A 23,636-nucleotide genomic window follows, 5' to 3' on the forward strand; every position below is an offset into this window, starting at 1 on the left:
ACATATCATGAAATTAAATTTCTTTTTTTTCTTCGAGCAAGGCGAAAGCATCTGTTTCTAACACATTCATGCCAAATCATGCATACAGAAACATGAAGTTAATAATTTATCCAAACCACAGAGTTACATGTTAAGCATACCACAACATGTCAGAGGCCATAAACACCTGAAAAAGACTGTCCGTGGCAACTAGGTCAACTAGGTCTCAAGGATTGACAAAAGAGCTACTTCCTTTCTGTTGCTTCTGTCCAGCCAAGGCCTGGTCTGTGTATTTCTCCCTGAGGCTCTTCATAGTTTCTAGCATCAAGGATTGTTGCTTCAAAGTCAGTTGAATCACTTGCAACAGGAAGAAAGCTACCTATATCATCTCTAGCTCCAAAGCCACCAGCCCGTATAATATCATCTTGTGTTATGGAAGCCTCCATGTTTACTTCCCCAGATCTGTTCTCATCCATAGGAGAATTTGGAGAAGCAAGTTCCTGCGCTCTCCAATCAACCAAGTTAACTTTCCTGTTATCTACTGGAGTACTTGGACCAGGTCTTGGAATATCTTTCACATCATTCTTGGAACAATTGGATTCGGCAGCTTCATCCCTTGTTCTGTTTTCATCAGTATCTGGGGCATCCAGCAACAAGATTACAAACTGACAAAGGAAGCCAGCATTTGCATGGGATACGTTTTCATCAAAAAGAAATGGAATGAGTGAAAACTGGCTTGTTTATCACAATTGAAAGATAAATTTAAATTAAGTCTCATAATAAACTTCAGTAATATATAGAAGTGAGATTTCAATACCGTAGTCTATTCAGGTCACAAACAAAAACTCTTGAGCATCCATATCTCAAGATTATGGTTTCTCCAGACATAAAATCAAAATGAAAAAATTTAAGAGTTTAAAAACCTCAACAAATCTGAGCTTGATTTGAGCACTTCATGTTCTCATTGTGGACAATGTTCATATGGGAAAATCATAAAATACTGATAAATAAAAGTAACATTATGCTTATTGGTTGTTTCAGCTATGTATAGGATGTTTCATCTAACATTACTAAGTAAGGAAATTATGAGATGTTACTTCTAACATTAGTTATCTATCCATGTAAAGAAAACAGTTCCCGACATATGATTTCTATAGAAGCTGAAATGAAGGATTTGTCCCAAAGGTTGGCAAGAAAACAAATAATTTAGGGAGTGCCCTTGTGCTGGTAGATGCTTTCCAAAGACCCTGTTATTCAAAATCTAGGTGTAGGATCTTGTAATCGCATCCCACACACATATGCAGGAAAAATAAAACGAAATAAAATAAGAACCCAAGTCATTGAATCTCTCCAAAAAAATTATGTCAGCACCTGTTTGTTAGGACTCCTCCAGGACCTATAATACCAGAATTAGATTTGACAAGTCAATTCCAAATATCCAGCATATCAGGCTTGACTCGTATAGAAGGCTATTGGCTACATTATTAAACTTAAAAACATTTCTTCCATGTAAGCAACCAACCTAGCTTGTCTTCTAATTGGAAGGCTCTGTTGAACTTTTCATGTCTATCTGCATTAAGTTTAAAGGCCTTCTTTAGTGGAAGAAATAGTATTGTCCTAAGAATGATGTTACAATTCAGATTGCAGAAAGAGAAAAACATAGAGAATGATTTACTCATTTTGCTGTTAAATTGCAACATACCTTAACAAAATATATTTATGGAAGTCATCATTAGGGCATCGACACATCAATATAAGAGTGACATCTATTATGATCTAGTTTGATAATTTTGGCTGAAATGGGAGCTCTCACAATCCACCAAAAGATTCAGGAGGCACTATCACTTCAAAAGAAACTTTAAAATCAGCACTGCGTGTGCATGTTCTAATATTAATTTTTTAGTAAACAATATTGTGTTTTAACAATTAATGGCACATTGTTGATTTTTCACTTCCCCAAATATTAAGATTGCCAATTCTGCTTTCATTGTGAAGCGTGCTACTGCTAGAAATGCATTCATACAAAAGGTCTGCTTCTGTAACATAAACCTCCTTTCAAAAACACCTACCCAGTCTCATGATGACAATTGTCAAAATGAAAGGAGGGGTTTCATGCGAAAAACAGGATTATAAACGCTTCTAAACAACAATTCTATCACAATCCACCAAAAGATTCAGGAGGAAAGGGCCATAAAGATCATGCACTTTCATACATAAAGAATCAATAACAAACAGCAGGCTGAGCATAGCACCTCGCAGTAGTCCACAAAATTATATTATAAGTTTAATTGCTATGAGTATGAATTCAATTTCCAGTCCCTTGTTTATGCAGATCAAAATAAGAAACAATTTTGTAACATGAAATACTCAAAAGACTGCCTACAGGCCCAAATTGACTTGGAATCTCCCAAGGCATGAGAAATAAATAACACACCAAACTGCAGAGCTACAGTCTAACTGAAGAAATGATACACAAGATCATACCATGGAAAGCCTCAGCCGACTTGTGATCCATGGTGTATAAAAACTTCACCCAAATGGTTCTCGTGCATATAAGATCCTCCGCGATCCTCTCAAAAAAATCTATTAAAACAACAGCTACTGTAAGATTCCATGTACGATATACACAGTGGCTGATAAATAAATTTTACCACTAAACATGGAGCATAGAGAGAAACTTGACAAAATCAGAAAAAAGACAGCAATAAAAACAACTAGAGAAAAACATCCGTTCTTAGACACAAAGATACCGGTAGCTTCCATGCATTTGAAAAGTAAAATGTATTCAAATATTTCATTGTCAAAAACAGGTCGTCTGAGACTGCTTTGAAGCTTGAAGAGAATGGTTTCTTGATCATGACGAACTCTAATCATGATTCCACATTCACAACACACAATTTAGCGGCCATGCTCCTAAAAGCATATCCAACCTTAATAAGACAACATTTGTTGGAGCAAACAAGTTGATAACAGAAATTGATGCAGAGCAAGTGAACGGAATTTCCTCCCTCCTCAAAAAAATGAAAATTTGAATAAAAGCTAAAAGCAGAAAGCGCAAAGCATTGCTGGATTGGCACTACACTGAAAAGGATTTAGCAGTAATTACAGGCAACTAATCGTTAATAATTTTCTATCATTTCATTCACACCCTCTGAAGTTTGAGCTAATCCCACCTCCTGAATCCCTAATTTCCAGCATTAATAATTTAAAACACTTGAATTTGAATGTTTAAAGGCCGGTCCTAATCCATTATAAACAATCGAGCATCATAACAAAAAGAAAACCTATCAACACCATCAGCATCTACGACATTACATGTAAGGAAAAAAAACAGAAAAGAAAATCAACGATGACATATCGCGAAACGGAAATTTAAGACCGAGAAAGCACAAGAAACTACAACACTCGAATTTCTTTTTGTTTATTTATTTATAATAAGGAAAAGGAGAGGGAAAGAAAGAGTGGGAATAACTATGGTTTTGCAAGTTCTAGGGTTTAAAAAGGAGAAATGATGATGGAGTTTACCTGGTGAGGGAAGAGAAAGGAGAGGAAGAGAAGAGTCCTTTTGCTTTGCTTTACTGTGTGCGGTGCTGTGTTTGTTTTGCCACTTTTGCGTTTTGTTTGTTTGTGCTGGAAGTTAGTGTTAATTAATAAAGTATTGTGCCTAGCTGACTTCGAATTTAGATTTGACTCGGTTTACATTTCGCGCCGAATTGAGATAGAGTTAACTTAATCGGACCTCGTTAATTTAATAAATTAATTTATAATTAGATTAAAATCTAATTTAATTTAAAAAATTAAAGTAACATCATTTTAATTCTTTATAAAAAAAATTTAAATAATATCATTTTAAATAAATTCATGATACATCCACTGTATTGTCTTAGATTTCATGAATATATCAAGTTAAATTTTATAACTGTTTTTACTTTTTTTGGGTTTCAACGTGTTCCTTTACATGAAACATTTGTTGCAGGGGTGTTTGAAAGTAAAATAATAATTATTTTTAAAAATATTTTTAGTTTGAAAATAAATTAAAATAATATTTTTTTATTTTAAAAAATATTTTTAATATTAGCACATTAAAATAATATAAAAATATATAACAAAAATTAAAAATTTATAAAACACGGGTTAAATCACAACTCCAAATAACATCTAAATCATAAATATATCATATAATTTATAATTTTAACCCGCCTGATGCATGATTGAAGCTTTTTAAACTAAAGGCAACAGTTAATATAGTTCAACTAACTAAACATTTTAACCCGGCCCGAGAAAAATCGAAAGAGATGAAGGAGCACAATCAAGACAAATAAGAAAAATCTCTCTCCATTTCATGGAGAGAGATTTCATGCTAGCTTGCTAGCTTGAAAGGGGTGTCGATGAAATGGAAAGGAGGAGAAAAACAATTAAGACAAATAAGAAAAATCTGTAAAATATTTTAAAAAGTACAGAGGGTGTGCGGAAAATATTGTTACATTAGAGGGATTATGGTGAATTGTAATGGTAATTTGGCAATTTACCCTTCGCCAAATCAAGCGAGAAGGTTAAACTTAGGGATAAAATAATGTTTTTCACTTGATCTATTTGTCATTTTTATTTTGCTTTGAGGTCCACAAGTCTTTTTCCGGTTTTTAGATTTTATATTTTATTGCACAGTATTTTTACTATATTTCCATCAATTTCAGAATTAATTAAGTTTTTTAGGGGGTATTTTTATATGTTTCTCTGTTTTTTTATACTCTGATAGGTAAAGGGGTAGATTTGTCTTTTTTAAAAAATATTAAATATTCAGATCAAATTAAATTTATTAAATTTCCCTCAATTTCATAATTTATTTATGTTATGCGACGGTGATAAGTTTTTTTCTGTCATGCCACGAATTGTAATTGGAGTTGTTTTTTTCTCTTTTATCTCTATTCCTTCAAAATTCACTCATGACGTTGAAAATCTAAGGGCATTCCCATTGCTTTATAATATTTTTTTAATTATAATTTTTTGTGTGATTTTTTTTATTTGTTTTTATTTTTTGATGTTTAATTTATTAGGGATTGAGTTTTATAGTTTTTTTATTTGTGATGCTTATGATTTAATGATATGAGTGACAAGTTTGAAAAGTTAAAAGTCTTTTTTTTTCTTGTTTTTTATTATGATTTTATCATTCGATATTATTTTAAAAAAATTTGAATGTGTCGTTATCTTTAATTTCTTTTCTATTAGTTTATCACAGTCTTGTGATCTAAGCCACAAATTTTACAGGTTTTTTTAATAAAGTTTTTTTTTTAAAAAAATATATTTTGTTTAGTTTTTTTTAAGCGTTCTCTCTTATAATTTCTTTTTTTTATCCTTTTGTATGTTTGTTTTTTTTTTTAAAAAAATCTCATCATTCAATATTTGATTTGTTAAAAAACAAGCTTCAATTTTAAATTTTTTTTTTCTGATCAAATAACTTGAGTCACGAGTTTAATAAATAAGCACGGATTACCATCATTTTTTTCTTTTGTTATATTTTTTTTGTTTTCATCATTTGATTTGGCTTTTCTCTTTCTTTAAAATGTGCTTGCATTAATTAAACATATATTTTTTTTTCCTTCTAACCCATAACGAAATGTAGGTCATATAAGGCTTTTTTTGTTATAACACTAAATATAATTTATTGTGGATTATTATAGTTAAATTATCATTTTATCCATTGGGTGAAAAAAAGAGAGTCTTAGTTGTGAAGATAGTTTGATTTTTTTCAGAGGTACATTGATCATTAAAAGAATTTTTTAAAGGTATAATAATATTTTTTATTTTTTCTACATAATAAAATAACAAATTTATCCTCGGATCAACAAAATATAGAAAATCAATCAATGATTATTTAATCTCTTCAAGAACTTTAAAATATTAAAAAAAAATGAGTTACATTCATGGCTTTATGCACACACACATATATTATGAATTATAAAAAAATTGCACTATAAATAAATCCAATTTAAATCATCCTCCTTGTTAATTTTAAAAATGACCTTTGAAAGATTAATAAACAGTAAATAAAATAAAAGGAATAACTTTGATGCTGCACTATTCACAAATCCAATTTAAACCGTCGTCCTCAAATTTTTTTTAAAATGACTAGACATTAAATAAAATAAAAAATTAAGTATTTTATGTTCTTTTGATGTGAAAGCATGACATTAAATTTAACAGGATTTTTATATTTTTTTTCTTAATTTTTGTTATTTAAAAATAAATTTTAAAAAATCATATATATTTTTTGCAGGGTATTTGTTTCTGAACTAAAACATTCATCAGCATTTTTCACACACACACACACACACACTCGTGTGAACGCAAGACTTCTAAATTCAACGAGGAACAACAAACGGTACAATTTACAGACCAGAAACCCCACTCTCTCTCTCTCGCTTCCTTCAAAAAACACCAAACACCTCACAATCCAAACACCTCACAATCCAAACAAAACCTTGATTTCACAAAAAACTAAAACTCCTCCTCTGTGTTGCTTCCAATGTCACCGGCTGCGGCCGTCGATATCAGCTCACCCGTCACCTCCAAACATCCTTCCTCTTTCCAAAACCCTAATTCCAATCCAATCGAAAATAACCACCGCCAGAGTGTAAAGGCTCCGGTTTTTGGTAGCGCAAGAGAAATCGATATGAATGAAAACGGGTCGCAAATCGGGTTGGGTCGGGCGCGGCCGAGGTTGGTGAAGGTGAGGAGGCGGTTACATGGGAGGAACAGAGGAGCGGCTACAGGTGAGTTGTGCGGGTCCGGGTCGGGTTTTAACCCGTTTAAACCAGTAAGTGATGATTGTTGTAGCAGTGATAGTTATTTAAATGGGGATAGTAATGTGTCCAATGTGGGTTTTGTGTTTGGTGCAAATGGGAGTGTAAAAAGTGGGAGGTTAGATTTGGATTTGAATTCTCGAGTGGAATTGGATTTTAAAGAAAAAGAATTTGGTGGAAGTGTGGGGCAATTGAGAGAAAAGGAGCCAACTTTGGATTCAAAAATGGAGGCTGGGGAGTTTCGTAACGTGGGCTTTGTGTTTGGTGCTAATGGGAATAATGACGGGGTGAAATTTGTTTCAGAGAAGAGACAATTGAATGAGTGTGGTGTGAATGCATGCGAAACAGAGAATGAAAAGGTCAGGAATGGTGGTGACAGCGAGTCTTATGATGACAGGAGTGAATTAGGATCGGGTTTGAATACCAATGAGGGATATTCTTGTGGGAATGGTGTGAAGTTGGGTTCTGATGATGTCGGTTTTGTGTCTGATGCTACTCATGATGGAACTTGTACAAACATGGGGGTTTCTGGTTCAGGTTTTGTGTTTGGTCCAAGTTGGTTTGATGGAAAGTTAAATTCGAACGAGGGACAGAGAGAATCAGGTGAAAGTTCTGGAGATTCAGCCATTGCTGATACTGGGACGATGAAGGTAAGGCATGAGGCCGAGCTTTATAAAGTGAAGGGCAATGGTAAGGGTATTTTTGTGTCACCTAGCAGCAGCAAGAAAAGTTCCTTTCTCAATGAAAGTGTGGTTACAAAGTGCCCTGTTGAGGTCAAGTCAAGTGGCGAAACTTTTTTAAATTGCAGTATTTCAATGGATCAAAATGGTAATCTGAATTCTAGTGTCAATGATAAGTGTACGTTTGCTTCATTTGCAAATAGTAGTAATGTAGCTAGTGCTTCTAGCATGAACCCAATATTTAATCTCCCAGAAGATATTAAGAAACTTAACATTAATGAGTTTAAGAACGGTCATGGAACTGACTATAAGAATTCATCTGCTAAAGATGATTCTTCATTTGTATTCAGAAGCAGTAAAATGGTTTCTGCCTCTTCTAATGGAAGTTCTGGTGGTGATAAATTTGAATCCAGTGACAAAAACAGAAGTTGTAATACGGCTAGCACTTCTATTGGAATTTCAAGTTCGGGATTATTTACATTTCAGGCAGGATGTGCAAAAAGCTCTTTTGAGGCCAAATTATCTCAAGATCAAGTGAATGATGGTACACAACTCAATGGAGCTGCTGCTCAAACTTCATTGTCATCGGGTGGTTTTGACTCCCAAGTAAATAATGTAGTTTCTGAAGCAACAACTGTGGCTGGAGTTGATAAGGAAAATAACGAAAGTAGTTCTACAAACACACTGGGTGGATTAGGGATGCCCTTCACAGACTTCAAAACTCCATGGGATCCTTCTTGTTTAAAAACAAGTCTATTTCCTGAATTAAATAAGAAACTGGAATTTACTGCAAATAGCAGATCAAAGAAGGGCAAAAGATCACAAATGAGGATACGGTTGAAGCAAGATTCCTTATGCAAGAAAGAGCAAGAGCAAGATCATGTGCAAAATGAAAGGAGTGCCCAAGAAAATCTAAATACCCCTACCAGTTACTCACCCATGGATTTTTCCCCTTATGAGGAAACTACAGCTGAGAAATTTTCTGAAGAAACTTTTGTGACATCAAATGATTCCAACCATCAAGAAAATAATCGTGCGTCCTCTATCTTGCATTCAACCGAGATTGCTGGTCTCAGAGAGAGTGGAGGATTAGATACTGATAAAGATGATGGGAAACCTAGAGAGAAGATGAACCCGGAGAATTCTGATTCTGGTTCTGAAAGATGTTTCATGGGTGATTACATCTCTAAAGAGTTTGTTTTTGGAGCTGAAATGCCCTGCTCTGGTTTCAACTTTGTGCAGGTCAGTAGCAGGGATGCTGGCGCTGCTGAAGATACACATGGATTAAAGACAGAAAGCAGCCATCAAATGCAATTTTCCTTTGCTTCAGGATCGGGAGACCTAGATGGGAGGAAATTTTCCTTTTCTGCTTCATCCTCTGAACAAATTAGTTCATCAGCACCAAAGCGTCAGTTTAGAAAGAAATATAGGAGGAAAAATCCATGTGAACCATACGTTGTTGCCCCAAACCCAAATGTAAGCAAAGTCAATTATTTTTCTGTCTAAATTCCACCACAGACCACCACTTTTTCATATATAGCTTTTGACATTGTGCAGGGACAAGAAGAAGATTTATCTACTCCTCAAAGAAATGTGGGAAATAAATCTGAAATAAATGAATTAGCCAAGCAAGGCTCAATCTCATCCACTGACTCTGTTCAGGAAGCATGTGAGATGTGGCGAGCAAGGTAGTTTCTACATAAAATCTATCAATGGCTAAATAGTTCACATATTGTTTAATAATGAGTGCTAATGTATATTTCTTTTGAGACCGTGCATTTGATACTTATGTTGGATAGGATTTGGTTTTTACCAGGGGGAATCGTGCTTATCAAAATGGGGATATGTCTAAAGCCGAGGATTTTTACACAAGTGGGATAAATTCCATTCCTTCTAGTGAGATGTCAGGATGCTGCCTCAAGCCTCTTGTTATTTGCTATAGCAACCGTGCAGCAACAAGAATGTCTCTTGGAAACATAAGGGAAGCTTTAAGAGATTGCATAAAGGCTTCTGGTCTAGATCCCAACTTTTTGAAAGTTCAAATGAGGGCTGCTAAGTAAGTCCTTTGCATGGGCTATACTGATCTTATAATTTTTTTGTGTAAAGTGCATGATGCAACAACATTCATATCTGATCTGTCATTCAGATGGTTTGTTTACGCAAATTTTCAAATTAAAGATTTTTCTTTTAGTGAAGTATTTGAGTGAAACAAAATTTGGTGATTTTTTTTTATATGTTATATCTTCTTTTGTGCTCTTTTTTTTCGAGGGTGTACTCCCAGGGTGGGGTTGTTTATGGTAAGAATTCGTTCAGAAGAAGAATGCTGTCCCAAACTTGTGAACAATATTTTCTGCACCGCACCTGCGAATGACTCTCTTTGAATTTTTATTTGTCACGTGTTGACTTCATCTGAAGGACAGGAGTTGTTTGGTTATACTTCATATGTAGATGGTACATGGTGTCCATATGTTGATACCTGTGTGCTATATACTAAATGATGTACTATGTATTTTATATACGTGTGGATTTTTTTTTTTGTTTCTAATCCTCATGCTCTGCCCGTGCACTAAGAGTGGTCCTCTTTGACCATGCACACTGATCAAGAATAGCTACTAAATGCTCTATCAGCCTGTCTTCTTTTTATTGACCTTATCGTGCTGCCCTTATTGCTCCTTGCTGAATGATGTGGTATGTGCTTGAAAATGATGTATTGCGTGCTGTAAACATGTGGGGATTTTTCCTTTCCAGTTGTCATCTTCAGCTGGGAGAAGTTGAGGATGCACTTCACTATTTTAGTAAGTGCTTGGAATCTGGAGCTGGTGTGTGTTTAGATCGAAGAACCACGATAGAAGCTGCTGATGGCTTACAGAAAGCTCAGGTATGCATTTGTTAGCTTCAGTGCTACTGATGTGACCATCTTATCAAGTAGAAATACGATCGTTTTCATTAATTGTTTATTGATCTTGCTTTTGAAATACTTGTTTTGAAGAAGTTCAGATAAAAGAAGAGAGGGGACAAAGGTTACCTTTTCCACCTTGGAAAATTCTGTGCCTTTTTTCCTTTTAAGCATAGTACTTTTTCAAGCAGCAACTCCTAATTAAGCAGAATAGCCAAGTTCTAAAGTTTTAATAGGATAGAAGCTAGGTTTCCATTTCTGTCAGATTACATATAATGGCATTATATCCTACAGGCAGGCAGTATAAATCATATCTTAATAGCCATTGTCATCATTAAATTGACCTTTAAAATCTAGAAAGATCTGTTTTGAATGCAAAATATGTATTAGGATGCAAAAGGAGGCACTTCATTTTAATGGATTTTACATTTTGGATGAGCTATCAGAAATTGCTTATTAATGGGCTTTTCTGGTAGCTAATCATTTCTTGCTATCCATGTGTGCTTTTGCAAGAAATCAATCTCATGACTTATCAAGTGGTTTTCCTTGCTTCCAGAAAGTAGCACAGTGTACAAATCGTTCTGCAAAACTTTTGGAAGAGAGAACATATGATGCAGCAGTTAATGCTCTAGATGCGATCGGCGAGGCCTTGTCAATTAGCCCCTACTCAGAAAGATTGCTGGAAATGAAAGCGGAATTTCTGTTTATGGTCTGTGCTCTTTCAGCATTTTCTTTTGCTTGTTCAAGTAACTGATTAATTCGGAAAATTGAAGAACAGCAGTTGATAAATTGTAACACATGAGTATTTCATTTGTTTGCCTCAAGGTTTCTTCTAATCAGAGATAGTTTTTGTGCCATTTTGTAGTTACAGAAGTATAAAGAGGTGATTCAGCTGTGTGAGCAGACCCTTTGTGCTGCTGAAAAATATTTTGCTTCAATAGGTGCGGATGGGCAGTTTGTGGATATTGGCTGTTCTGAAAGTGAAAATTGCTCATTTGCGAGGGTGTGGAGATGGCACTTGATTTCAAAGTCCAACTTTTATCTTGGAAAGCTTGAGGTGGCTCTTGATTTACTTGAGAAATTAGAGCAAATGAGATCCATCAGTTACAAGTAAGTATATCATTTCATTAATGTAATCCAATTTTAAGGCATGCATTTTAATTTGGTTATTATTTTCTCAGAATAGCTTTGAGATCCCTGATAATAATATGAATCATGCAGGTATGCAAATGCGAATAAGATATTGGAATCATCTGTTACATTAGCTGTCACCGTACGCGATCTTTTACGTCATAAGGTATGCTGCTGACTGCTCCAAGTTTACTTTCCCTCTGGGTTCTTTGAAGTGATATATGATGTGTGATGGTTTACATAACATGAATGTCATGCTTAATGTTTTAGTTGGGTTAGAATTCTAGGAATAGGGCTGCATGGTACTTGTTTCTTTTTGTTACTTGCTTTTGACAACATGGTGGTCAACTTGTCAGATGGTGAAACTTTTGATAAAAAATCAACAATCCATCTTCCATGCTAAGCTGTCTATTTGTAAGCGTATAATATTGTATGTAATGTTATGATTCATCATTACAATGCCCTTGCTGTTATTTGTGTCTTAATCTGTGCCCCATTTTAAGTAGATGACCACAAATGAAATCAACCATTTTCTTTCATCATGCTCATCTTTGAACAATTTATGGATATTGAGAAATCGCAGATTATGAACAGATATTTTTCTACGGCAGGCTTAATTTTTGGGTAGCTTTTGGTCTTGTGAATGCATGGGGTTGATTTGATTGGATTGCCTAGTTTGAAGGACTTTTAACAATGTGGATCTGGTTAGGTGATTTCACTTGTGGAGTTTTTGATTGCAAAATCTGCTGTGTGTTATTGTTGTTCTTCGATAATAATTGATATCAATAGAAAAATAGGGAAGGAATGCACGTTTCAATTGCTAATAATTGTATATGAAGTCAGATCAAGTGATATATGTTTGATTTTTATTTCGGTTTTTGGTTCCCTCTGTCAGTCTTATGTAGAGAGACAGTATTCTGTGGTCTTACTCAAATGGTTTTTCTTGGAATTCCTTCTACCAATCTAAGTTACATTCTTGTCAATTACAGAGTGCAGGGAATGAAGCAGTTCGATCAGGACGGTATGCAGAAGCTGTAGAGCATTATACTGCTGCTTTATCAAACAACATTGAATCCCGCCCTTTTTCAGCAATTTGTTTTGGAAACCGTGCTGCTGCACACCAAGCATTGGGGCAGATTGCTGATGCCATTGCAGATTGCAGCCTAGCTGTAGCCCTTGATGGAAATTACTCGAAGGTTTATCTAAAAAATACATGTTTGGTTACCAGCGAGTTAAAAATTTGACATGGACCTCTAAGAATTAAATGTTTCTTTGAAAGGGAAAAATAAATTTATTGTTAATAATGTAAATACATGCCTGAATTGCATCCTTTTGTGATCATATTTCCTCTAAATGCCTAAAATTTGACATGGACCTCTAAGAATTAAATGTTTCTTGGAAAGGGAAAAATAAATTTATTGTTAATAATGTAAATATATGCTATGAATTGCATCCCTTTGTGATCATATTTCCTCTAAATGCTTCCTGCCATTTTGCTCTGTGGTAGGGAAGAAATCAGCTTTAATTTACTCATAGGAATGTGAGATATAGATATCAAGTTTTGAGAACTGTTTTCCCAATGGTTGTCATGGCTGCTTGATACTGTTAATTGCTCAACTGCATGTATCTGTTGCAGGCAGTTTCCAGAAGAGCAGCCTTGCATGAGATGATTAGAGACTATGGACAGGCAGCTAGTGACCTTCAAAGACTTGTATCCGTTCTTGAAAATCTATCTGATGAAAAAGTCAGACAGTCCAGCAAACCTGCTAGATCCACCAGTAGGACAAAAGAATTAAGGCAAGCTCGTCAGCATTTGTCATTAATGGAAGAGGAGGCTAAGAAAGGAATCCCATTGGATTTATATCGTATTTTGTAAGTCATTTTAAAACTTTCAAGATATGATGCTTTCCATGGACCAAAATCATGTTTGTAATGTTTGGATGCTATTGTTCTAATTAAATCATCTGCTTGTGGTGATTCCGGAGTCATGGTGGTCTTGCTGCCAGATTTGTTGTATTATAATCATTATTTTCCTTGTCATGGTTTTTGAAGCTGAACCTTTTCTGAGCATAACTTTTAATTCTATCTTGGCATTTGCATGTTTCTCCTTTGGAAGATGTTAATGTATCTATTGACAATTTGAAATTTGGTAAAGCTCTTTCATTAAGAATGTGAAGTGCCATTTTCTTTTTTTTTCTTCATTTTTTTTAGAATTGTAAACCTCAAACCTGCTCAGTCACACATCATCCTTGACTGAAAAAAAAATTCTGCTTTTTTCTACTAGTATTTTATCTGTTACTGTTTCCACATCCCTGGGCTTTGGAACGTGGAATGTTTTTGTCTGAAGCAGTTGAGGCTATTTTCTGGCCATACTTCGTAACTGTTGCATATTATACATTTATAAGTTGTTGACAACAAAGAATTTCTTTGCCAGGGGAGTCAAGGATTCTGACACGGCAGCTGATATAAAAAAGGCATACCGCAAAGCAGCTCTTAAACATCACCCAGACAAGGTTTTAAACTTTCCACACTTGCATATATGACCGCTGGACCTGTTTCAAATCTTACATGTTCCTCTTGTATTTTCTTTTTTCTTTCTTTCCCCCCTTTTCCGTAGGCTGGTCAGTTCCTGGCAAGAAGTGAAAGTGGTCATGACAGGCAGCTCTGGAAGGAAATTATTCAGGAGGTTCACGCAGATGCTGACAGGCTATTTAAGATGATTGGAGAAGCATATGCAGTACTCTCAGACCCCTCAAAGGTTTGTTATTCACTTGATTTGAACTTGACATGGCTAATGTGTGGCTATATTCTAGACTTGGAGCTGTGTTCTTTTTTTCAATTACCTGTATTGTAATCATTTCCCATCTTAATTGTGTGTTCTGCTATTTAATTGCCTTTGCCAGTCTTTTACATCTCTAATCGACCATGTCTGTGTGGCTGCTATAGTCGGTCATCTTGATTACTAGGAATGAAGACATCCTTTTTTTTTTTGAACTTTTGGTTAGCAGCAGTTAATTGAAAATGGAAATGAATGTTGTATAATTTGCATGTATGAACGTGTGCTGTATATTTGGTTGATGTAGAAAACTGAAAAAATTGTTGTCCATATCACAATCAATGCAGTAGCAACCACCATTCATTGCCACCAATGCTAGTAACATTATTACCACATATAGCCGCCGCCGCCGCCACCACCACCACCACCACCACCACTTCTACTACATATAGCCGCCATCCACCACCATCACTGCTATCACCACCATGGTCCCACTATCATCATCATGACCATCAACACTGCTCCCTCAATTGTAAACATCATCAATATTAGCACTGCCATTGTTACTGCAATCCATGATAACCATTATGACATGATCAATGCTACCATCAACTATAACATGGCCGTGACCGTTGCTGCAATGCTATCACAGTAATAACCATCTCCATTGATGCCACCACATCTGCCATCCACCATCGATTCCCAAATATTACCACCATCTCTAAAAAATAATATATATATATAAAACACTGAATCATTGCCATCATCAACACTATAACAATTCTCAGAAGGAAAAAGAATGGGTTGCTTTATCATTCGACTCATTTGCTCCAGACATACACGTTTTTTAATATCCAGCCTGTTGCCCAGTCATATAGTATCAAGATTTAGTTTGTTGTTTGAACATTTTGTTATCCATTCCAGTCCCTTGATTCTTATTTCAAGCATTCATTCACGGTAATCAAACAGGGTTGGAAACTTTCCAGTTCCATTATTTTCATTCCTTCTAAGTTTTAACATTTTCTAAGTTTTTCCTTTCCACTATTTATGGCCCTGTGAACTAGAAGGGAGTATGCTAAATGCTGTTTCGTAGTCTGTTTATTCGTTTGCTCTATCAGTACCCTGTATTATGTTGTATACTACAACGACAGATGTTTAATCTTGCTGCCTGATCTCGATATAAATTACTTTTGATATGCGTGCATTCTTGATCCCAAAACTTGGATAGACATGACTTGGAGATCACAGGATGGTGTTATCATATACCTGTTCTTTGCAGCCTGCTTTTTAGTGAAGGTTGTTAAACACTAGAATCTCAAGGACCAAAATCATTTACTCTGTTTGTCCTTCTGACTAGTGAACTGCCTTTTGTGTCTAAGTTCAAATTCAACTCAATAACTATCAACCTAAAATAAGGACTAGAGCACATTGTTGAATGAGGTTTGAGATTTATCTAGAAATTCTAGTTGGAGTCTCACTCAAAAACACTCTCTTATTATGTTGACTAGTAACTATTGCCTCCTTTTGCTGTGTTGTTTTTTAATTGACAGCGGTCAGAATATGATCTTGACGAGGAAATTAGAAAAGCATCAAAGGAAAACAATGGAAGCAGTCATAGAAGAACATACACACGCAGCAACTCAAATGAGAGAAATGACTACCGTCGACATTGGCAGGATAATTGGAAGACTAATGGTTATTCACGTTCGTGATGGTAGTAAAAATATGCTGTCTCAGGATCAAAAGCAAACTGCATTTTTCCGATCAAGGTCAGGTCAGCTTTTAAGGGATGAAGTTCAGAGGATGGATCATCAGGACTGGCTAGCCATTGGTCTGGTTAACAGCCTGATAATGGATCCAAACTAACCATGGCATTGATCTAAAATAGATAGTTGTCAGTAAATTTGGCGGATTTCTATCTAAGAAATCTACATTTCTTATGGAGGCTAAAAGGGAAGGTTTTGTTGAAGGATACCGGACCTTGTAGGGCATTGTTTGCAAGCATACTTAAAACTCGGCTCGGCTCCCCGTTTGTGCCTAAAAGCCAAAAGCGACTCTGGACAAAGAAAAACTTTGGGGTTTTATTTATTCAAACCCCCATAGAGAAAACAGAGAAGAATCACTTCTAGCTGTTGTTTACAAAAACCACAGGTGCATTATCAAAATAAGACGCATGTTGTTTCATTGTTGTTGACTACTGGCCTGGCGGTTGTGGTAAAAGGTTTTTCACCACAGAAAATCTTGTACATTATATATTAAAAGAAAGAAAAATACAAATGGATGTAAAAACTTTGAGTGTTACTTATTTTATGCTTATGGAATAAGAAGAAAAGGAATGCAGATGTTATGCAGGCAACTGTTTATCTTAATGCATGCGGAAAGCTTTTCTGTTGTGTCAGAGATTGAGACAATCTTGTTGACATCCTGTGAATTGCTGGACAAAGCTTCTTGAACCCAAATACTTGGTGGCAAATCTGTTAGCATTTCATCGACTTGGTTATAGGGTTTTTTTCAAAAGTAAAGCAAAATCAATCATCCAACTTTCAGGGTGATTGGGTTAAAAAAATCACTAATAATTCCTTGCAAACTTGACTAATGTGTCAATGGAGATGAAAATTCGGCCTTCCCGACGGATATACACCTCCGACGCCTGCCTACCTGCCCTGTCCCTGACTAGCTAGTTAAATATATAAGATATTAGGGGGAAAAAAAAAAAAACAGACCTAGAAGCAAACCGAGGGATAGCCCGACCGGGTTAGACAAATATCTGACCCAACCACTGCATCCCCTAAAATCATCCTGGATTCCAATCCATGGGAGCAAGTTCTATTGAGTTTACAAGCAGTGAGGGTTAGGTTAGGGCAATATCGAGCCAAATTATTCCAGAAGCAAGAATGTATCCTTTTCTTTTCACCAGCATCATCACTCTGAACTTGTGGCTTAAATTTATACATGATAAATCAGCAAGCAGTACCAACAAAACCCGTTGAGATTACCATGCGTCAAGGGTTTCTCCGGGTCATTGCCAATACAGATCGTTCACGCCTGCATTTCCCCAACCAGTCCTAAGGGTTGTCAGCTTCAGTTTCAAAAACAAAACCGCGCAGGATTCTTAACCAGACACTAACTAATCCAGGTACTCTGGATTCTAAGACGATATAGAAGGTAAATTAGTTTTTTATGGCTTGCAGTATGTTGTGGCCGTATCAATTTTTTTAAAATGTAAAAAAAATTGTGCTAGTAGCCGGGACCTCAACATAACCCCGTTAACTTCACGTGATCAAAGACAAAAAAATCAAAAAGAAAAAAAATATGCGGCAGGATTCAAAAAGATTAATAAAACCATGGCTTGAATTAAAATAAATAAATAAATATTAATATGATTTTTTTAGAACATTGAGATCGAGATGATGACATATTAGATTGACTCGGGTTAACTCGAGGTAATCCGCAAAACCCATGAACTGAGTTATGGACTCCATTGAGTTCAATAACTTTTTTTTTTATTATCAATTACATGATAACAATGAAGGCTAATTCAAAATCAATCAAATATTGAATGATAAAATTATAAATAAAAAAATTCAATTTGAAAGATGAAATTAAAAAAAAAAAGGTTAGGCTAGGCGTGCAGGCCTAGGTGGCCCAGCCCGCCGAGCCATAAAAAGCCCAAACTGTTGGGCTCGAGGTTGGCTTGTGCACCCCAGATCATATTTATTTTTCTGCTTTTTAAGTCGCTTGCGCGTCGCCTACTGTGGCAAACAACATATTGTCTGCTAGGTTACAAACTTTGACCACCACTGTGATGGTTGGAAAAATAAAAAGAATTCATGTTTCAATCCATTTTCATTTAAAAATAAACCCGAAGCATTATTAAAATCTTTTCAGATCACCCAATAACCCCAAAATTAATAAAAAAATAAAATTAAAAAAATCTCCAAACTAAGTCTTTTTTTTTAAGGGATGTTTAGAGGAAAATAATTATAATCAAACTCTTCTTGTCAAATAAAATTCATTGATACTAAAAATGAATTATTTCATAGAAGGATGACCCAACCAATGATTTTCTCTTTTTTTATGAACTAACGACCTTCTTTTTTCTCCTCAAAAGCCAAGAACTAAAAAATAAATAAAATAAATTTTAAATCAAAATAAAAAAAGAGAATTATATTAGCCTTCTTTGTTTTAATTAAAACCCTAAAGCGAACAAAATCACAGGAGCAAGAATTCTCTCCTCCTAGACACATAATCATGACACAAAGTAAGTTGAATTTAAGAACAAACTTGTTTGTCTTTTTCCACCCCTATTTTCAAAATCCAACATACAGTTCAAGGAATGATCTACAATTAGTGTACCGTAGCACACAACGAAAACGAAAAAGCTTAAGCGTGTTCCGGCCTGTTTTGGTGTTATATATATATATATATATATATATATATATATATATATATATTTTCATTCGATCTTGAATCTTGATGATCTCCTCACAGGCAGCAAATATCTCAATGGCTGACACAACTGGTACGGTCACTAAATTCCCTCAACATTTTTTTTCCATGTTTAACATTTTAGTCCTCTTGATTTTAATTTGATACAAGCCTAATTATATAATTATATCTAATCAGGCCCATAGAAGGATTAAATTGAAAAACAGAAAAGTTCAAAAATGAAAAAAAAAGGAGCTTCGGCCTCACCACAACCCCATGACTGCTGAAAATAAGATGCATTGATATTTCATAGAAGTGAAAAAGCAAAACATAAACTCTCATTTCGAAATTAATAGATGTTTTCTAGATTTGCTCTAATTCTAGAACTTGTGGGAATGGTTGGTTAATCAGTACAATTTCCCAAATCTGACCGCCACAACGGACGAGAAACAAAAATTCAGATGCCGAAGACCTTACAAATAAATCCTCCGAGTCTTCTTCACAGAGAAACTTTATCGAGCAGACTGTCCCTGTGCATGCTCTAGAATCTGACTGACTAACTTGGAAGTACGGCCTGATAGTGCTTTGGTGTGATCTATCAACTGCTCATACCTGCGATAAAGATACAAGAACTTCGATAAAGATTTGTGACCAAATTCTTGAAGAGAAGTAGACACGTCTGAGAGCTGACATATACAAGTTATCTGGGAGCTAGGTATACATAGAAATAAAAGACAAGAAGACTAGTTGGTAACAAGAATCATTGTCATTTACAGATATAACAATCAATCTTACACGTTGGGATGGTTGGGCTCCATGATAACAGTTCCTGATTGTGAATCAATCTTAGCATCAAGCTTTGAGTTACGGATGAGATTCACAATCCATCTCTCAGCCTCCTCATAATTCAAGTTCAATTTCTCTGCAAGGACTCTGCCACGAACAGCAAAGTAGTTTGAATTAGTATCTCAACAGAAGCAATAAAATGTACATCACAAGGGTTGTGCTTCTATTTAATCATATTTGTGCATTTAGGGGGGGACGATAATTAACTTCTCATGAAAGCAAACAGCTTACATGACAAAATAATTTTGTATTGTTACAATAGAAGAAAAAAAAATATACAAGGAGCGAAAGCAACAACTACTAGCAGCCTTGTTCATACACCACTTGAAATGGCAGTAATCAATTGAAAAAAGTCAGACTGTTAAGTCTCTGGACCAATACCATTGAAGCCTCAGGATCAATTCATCAATTTTGTATTACAAGAGTTTGGACCAAAATCATCAAATCCATACTCTTTGATTGTACAGATAATAGATATTCCATGGGGCAAATAAGTTAGTTTCAACAGACATGTGAGCATCACAATTGAAAAACAAAAGAATGGGCATTCAATGAGATCAAACTGACATTTTACACAATCCACTAAAAAGGATGTTTTTTCCGAGGACAGAATTTCCATTTATTCCAGTTCTGAAGTTTTAGAAAACAATTTAAGGGAGGATGTACATACTCCATGTCGATGCGCTGATGTATCCGGCAATAGGTTTCAAAGACAAATAGACGGGCATTTTCAAGGAACTCATCTCTCAACGGCACAGTAGAAAAGTTGCTATCTTCTAGATGTTTGCCAAGGAAAGGATCATTTAGTATCACCTACAATGAGTGTGACAGGTTAGTATAATCCAGGAGCTGACAACCAGAAGGAAAATTTATGAACAGAGAACATATAACCATAAAGCCCCACCAACTACGAAGACCAAAAACAAAATAAAGAGGCATCCAGTAAATTGAACTTCAGTACAACTTAAATGATGCAATCAGCTCAATTCTTGGACAGGAATATCAAAATGCATTTCTTGTTCAGGAATATTAACATGCCAATTTCATTAGGGCATAAAAAGCTTACTTCTTCGCACTCCTTCATCTTCTTTTGTGCCTCATCAAAATCATAATTAACATAGACACAAGCCAAAAACTCTGTGATAGGATCTTTGTATGAGTGCTGCTCTTGCTGAATAACCTTTATAAAGTCCTTGAATTGAGGTCTTCTTCTTTTGTTGACAATGAATGCAGTTGCTAGGTAACGCAAAAGATGGGGTGCATTGGTTTGAATGGCATTGAGATACCTAAAATAAATGGAGATAATTCCTGTCATCCTGTAAGCCTATATGTCTTAAGAAGGTCCAAAAAATAGTTTATTGAATTGAGAGATTACTCCTGTTCAAAGGAAGAAAAGAAACTGAGATAAAGAGATGCTGGTTAACTTCTGCCCCCATAAGTTTTTAAGAATAAGTATAGGTTTTGATAAAGTAATATCCACAAGTCATTTTTTTAGTCAGAGAAAACATAGAAAATATGAAAAAGTTGAAAATGTACGCAGTGAGAAAAAAAGAAGGATAAGTCATACTTGTCCTGATTAAACAAGTCAATAATCTGTGTCCTTCCATTCTCATTGTTGAAAAAGATGAAGAGACTCCAATGCATCAACCATATTCTACTCTGAACCTGATTCAAAGGTGTTGAGAAGCTCTGCACCAGAACATTTGCCACAGTAAGCACATTTACTCAAAAAAAGAAAAAAAGAAAAACAGCATACAACCCAAACAGAAGAGCAGGAAGTGGGAGGCGGAAAACAACCTTAGAATCAATTATTTCTTTCAGCCGGTTAAGCTCTTCAAGAGCAATATCCCAGTTTTGCATCAGTACCTCAGCTGCCATCTTTCCCCACAATGCACTCAGACTCCTTTCACTGTTAGTGCATAAGGCCCTGTACTGATACAGGTAGTCAGCAGCACCAGAGTAGTTTCCACATTCAAACTGGAATTTGGCATACTGATATAATGCTTCAATCTGCTCCGGACCAATCTGTTTAGAAATAGCACTATCATTCAATGAGTCTGGATGGACAAATAAGAAAACCCCTCCATCCAAAACATGGAACTTTAGTTGACAGAAATATTAAAGAGGTCTTCAAATAGCAAATGGGGAGCAATTTTAATTGAATCAATGTCTGCACTGATGGTCTAGAAGTAAAACAGAATCTGAACAGAAAATGGGTTTGGCTCTTTGATTAAAATCACTAGTTTTCACAATAACGATCACTATTGTTTATTAACGATTAAATTCAACAAAATACCCTCTTCAATGTTGCAACATGAATAAAGACAAGACCTCGAAATTCCTAATATCAATTTAGATCTCTCTTAGTTCCTAGTTAATTCCTACAAGACAAATAACTTAAAACAATAAAAGATAGAAAGAACACCAAACCATTACACTCTCTAAATGAAGATTTACAAACAAAACAAACCTGATAACGGTCATGAAGCATCTGAAGATTATACTGCTTATCAGCCCTCAACTCCTGCACAGCACTCGCATTCTGCAAGAATGACACCAGGGGTGTAGCAGCCTCCTCCAATGCTTTCAATCTTGCCACTACCTCTACCCTCCTCTCAATCATATCTAACACCACCAGCAACAACAATAAAACCTTCAACATTCTAGAAACAAACAATTTCAATATATTTATAGGTACAAGTACAGTCGCATTTATGTGTTAAAAAAATCAATTATCTTCTTCAAATTAAACAATTCAATCAAGCAACTACACACTTCTGCAGTATCTATACGTGCAAGTGTAAAAAATTAAATCTTTTTTCCAAAATAAAAAAATTAATCAAGTAAAAACAATACCAATTCACTATATGTACAGGTGCAAGTGGTTAAAGGTTTTTTTTAGAAGGTTGTTCTTTTCCCATTCAGGGCAGCAAAAAAAAAAAAAAAACAAACACCAAAAGCAATAAAAAAAATCATTACCAGAAACCCACAAAAACACACTCCCCCTATCTATACAAACAAAAACCCATTAAAAGTCAAATCTTTCATAAAATTCAACAATCTAAGACATCAAACACTCACTAAATCAGTGTATCTACATGTAAACAACATTTTGTTTTTGTGGGTTTCGCTTCGTTTACCTTGAGGGACATCTTCAGTGTGGTAAAGACTTTTGTGGATGTCCATAGCGTAATCAACCATGTTTGTTTTGTTTAAAAGCTCGATTTTGGCTTTTAAGATCTGCTCATCTGGGTAAAGCTGACGTTCTTGAAGGAATTCTAATAGAGGGAATACTAAGTGGCGGTCCAGATTCGGTGCGATTCGTGGGGTCAGATCGTAAGTCGCCATTGTTGTGGATATTGGCTGCAGCTCTGCTGTTTCGGGGTTTAACCTAGATAACGAGAGAAAGGAGAGGGAGCAAGGGGTTTTGTGAAATATCAAGTATATCCCTGGGTTATTTTTTGGAAAAGTCTCAATCTAGTCCTCGATGCATTTCCACATTATCAATTAAGTTTATTAAGATATTAGATTTTATCAATTTTTCTCAGAACATATTCGACATCAAATAATGTCACCCTCTCGTCCATGATCGATGCTGAATTCATTCAAATGCACGTTATTGATACGCAGTGTTTTTTTTTTGTTTAGTTTAACGTGGATATTCGAGTTAGCTTGCGTATATCTCGACTAATTTTATGAATCCTGAAGTTAACGACCATGTAAGCCTCCAGTGGCCATCATATGAGCAAATCACAGGACTCGAACCTGAGACCACAGAGGGAGCAAATCTCTTAGTCCCAAGTTCTTACCACTAAGTCACCACCTAGATAGTTAATTATGATAGTTGTTGTTTTATATAAAAATTTTTTGTGTAGAAATATATTAAAAAAATAGTTTTAAATAAAAGTATTTTGACTTGTTTTCAAAATGTTTTTTTGAAAATATGAAATTTATTTTTTAAATATTTTTTAATAATTTTAATGCGTGAAAAATAAAAGTAAAATAAAAACTAAAAATATATAATTTTAATTAAAAAATATTTTTATAAAAATACTGCGCTTACCAATAACACACTTGGTTGGAGGAGGAATGACTTGTTT

General features: G+C 35.1%; 3 protein-coding genes across 4 annotated transcripts; 1 reads left to right on the forward strand and 2 right to left on the reverse strand.

The window, feature by feature from the left end:
• Window positions 1-3: 3 nt before the first annotated feature.
• On the reverse strand, window positions 4-3,638 carry LOC133688606 (uncharacterized). Of its 2 annotated transcripts, XM_062108147.1 has the most exons (4): window positions 3,505-3,638; window positions 2,464-2,562; window positions 1,502-1,549; window positions 4-616 (listed from the first exon to the last, which is right to left on the reverse strand). In XM_062108147.1, exons 2-4 carry the CDS (start codon window positions 2,492-2,494, stop codon window positions 225-227), a joined length of 471 nt encoding a protein of 156 aa, XP_061964131.1. In that variant the 5' UTR covers window positions 2,495-2,562; window positions 3,505-3,638; the 3' UTR covers window positions 4-224. The 2 variants fall into 2 exon arrangements, with proteins under 2 accessions (XP_061964131.1, XP_061964132.1); XM_062108148.1 differs by lacking the exon at window positions 1,502-1,549 and having other exon boundaries at window positions 4-644; window positions 3,505-3,584.
• A 2,663-nt stretch (window positions 3,639-6,301) lies between these two features.
• On the forward strand, window positions 6,302-16,618 carry LOC133688589 (uncharacterized). The gene is made up of 12 exons (XM_062108121.1): window positions 6,302-8,935; window positions 9,017-9,147; window positions 9,276-9,515; window positions 10,208-10,337; window positions 10,912-11,064; window positions 11,221-11,465; window positions 11,577-11,652; window positions 12,476-12,682; window positions 13,123-13,358; window positions 13,921-13,999; window positions 14,104-14,244; window positions 15,813-16,618. The coding sequence occupies exons 1-12, from the start codon at window positions 6,503-6,505 to the stop codon at window positions 15,972-15,974; spliced, it is 4,233 nt and encodes a 1,410-aa protein (XP_061964105.1). The 5' UTR covers window positions 6,302-6,502; the 3' UTR covers window positions 15,975-16,618.
• Window positions 16,619-18,971: 2,353 nt separating this feature from the next.
• LOC133687864 (eukaryotic translation initiation factor 3 subunit E) lies at window positions 18,972-22,951 on the reverse strand. The gene is made up of 8 exons (XM_062107199.1): window positions 22,677-22,951; window positions 22,007-22,161; window positions 21,334-21,561; window positions 21,104-21,225; window positions 20,603-20,822; window positions 20,207-20,349; window positions 19,486-19,623; window positions 18,972-19,302 (listed from the first exon to the last, which is right to left on the reverse strand). The coding sequence occupies exons 1-8, from the start codon at window positions 22,882-22,884 to the stop codon at window positions 19,203-19,205; spliced, it is 1,314 nt and encodes a 437-aa protein (XP_061963183.1). The 5' UTR covers window positions 22,885-22,951; the 3' UTR covers window positions 18,972-19,202.
• Window positions 22,952-23,636: the final 685 nt, after the last annotated feature.

Source organism: Populus nigra, chromosome 3 (genome assembly GCF_951802175.1).
Source record: "Populus nigra chromosome 3, ddPopNigr1.1, whole genome shotgun sequence".
Classification (NCBI taxonomy): Eukaryota; Viridiplantae; Streptophyta; class Magnoliopsida; order Malpighiales; family Salicaceae; genus Populus; species Populus nigra.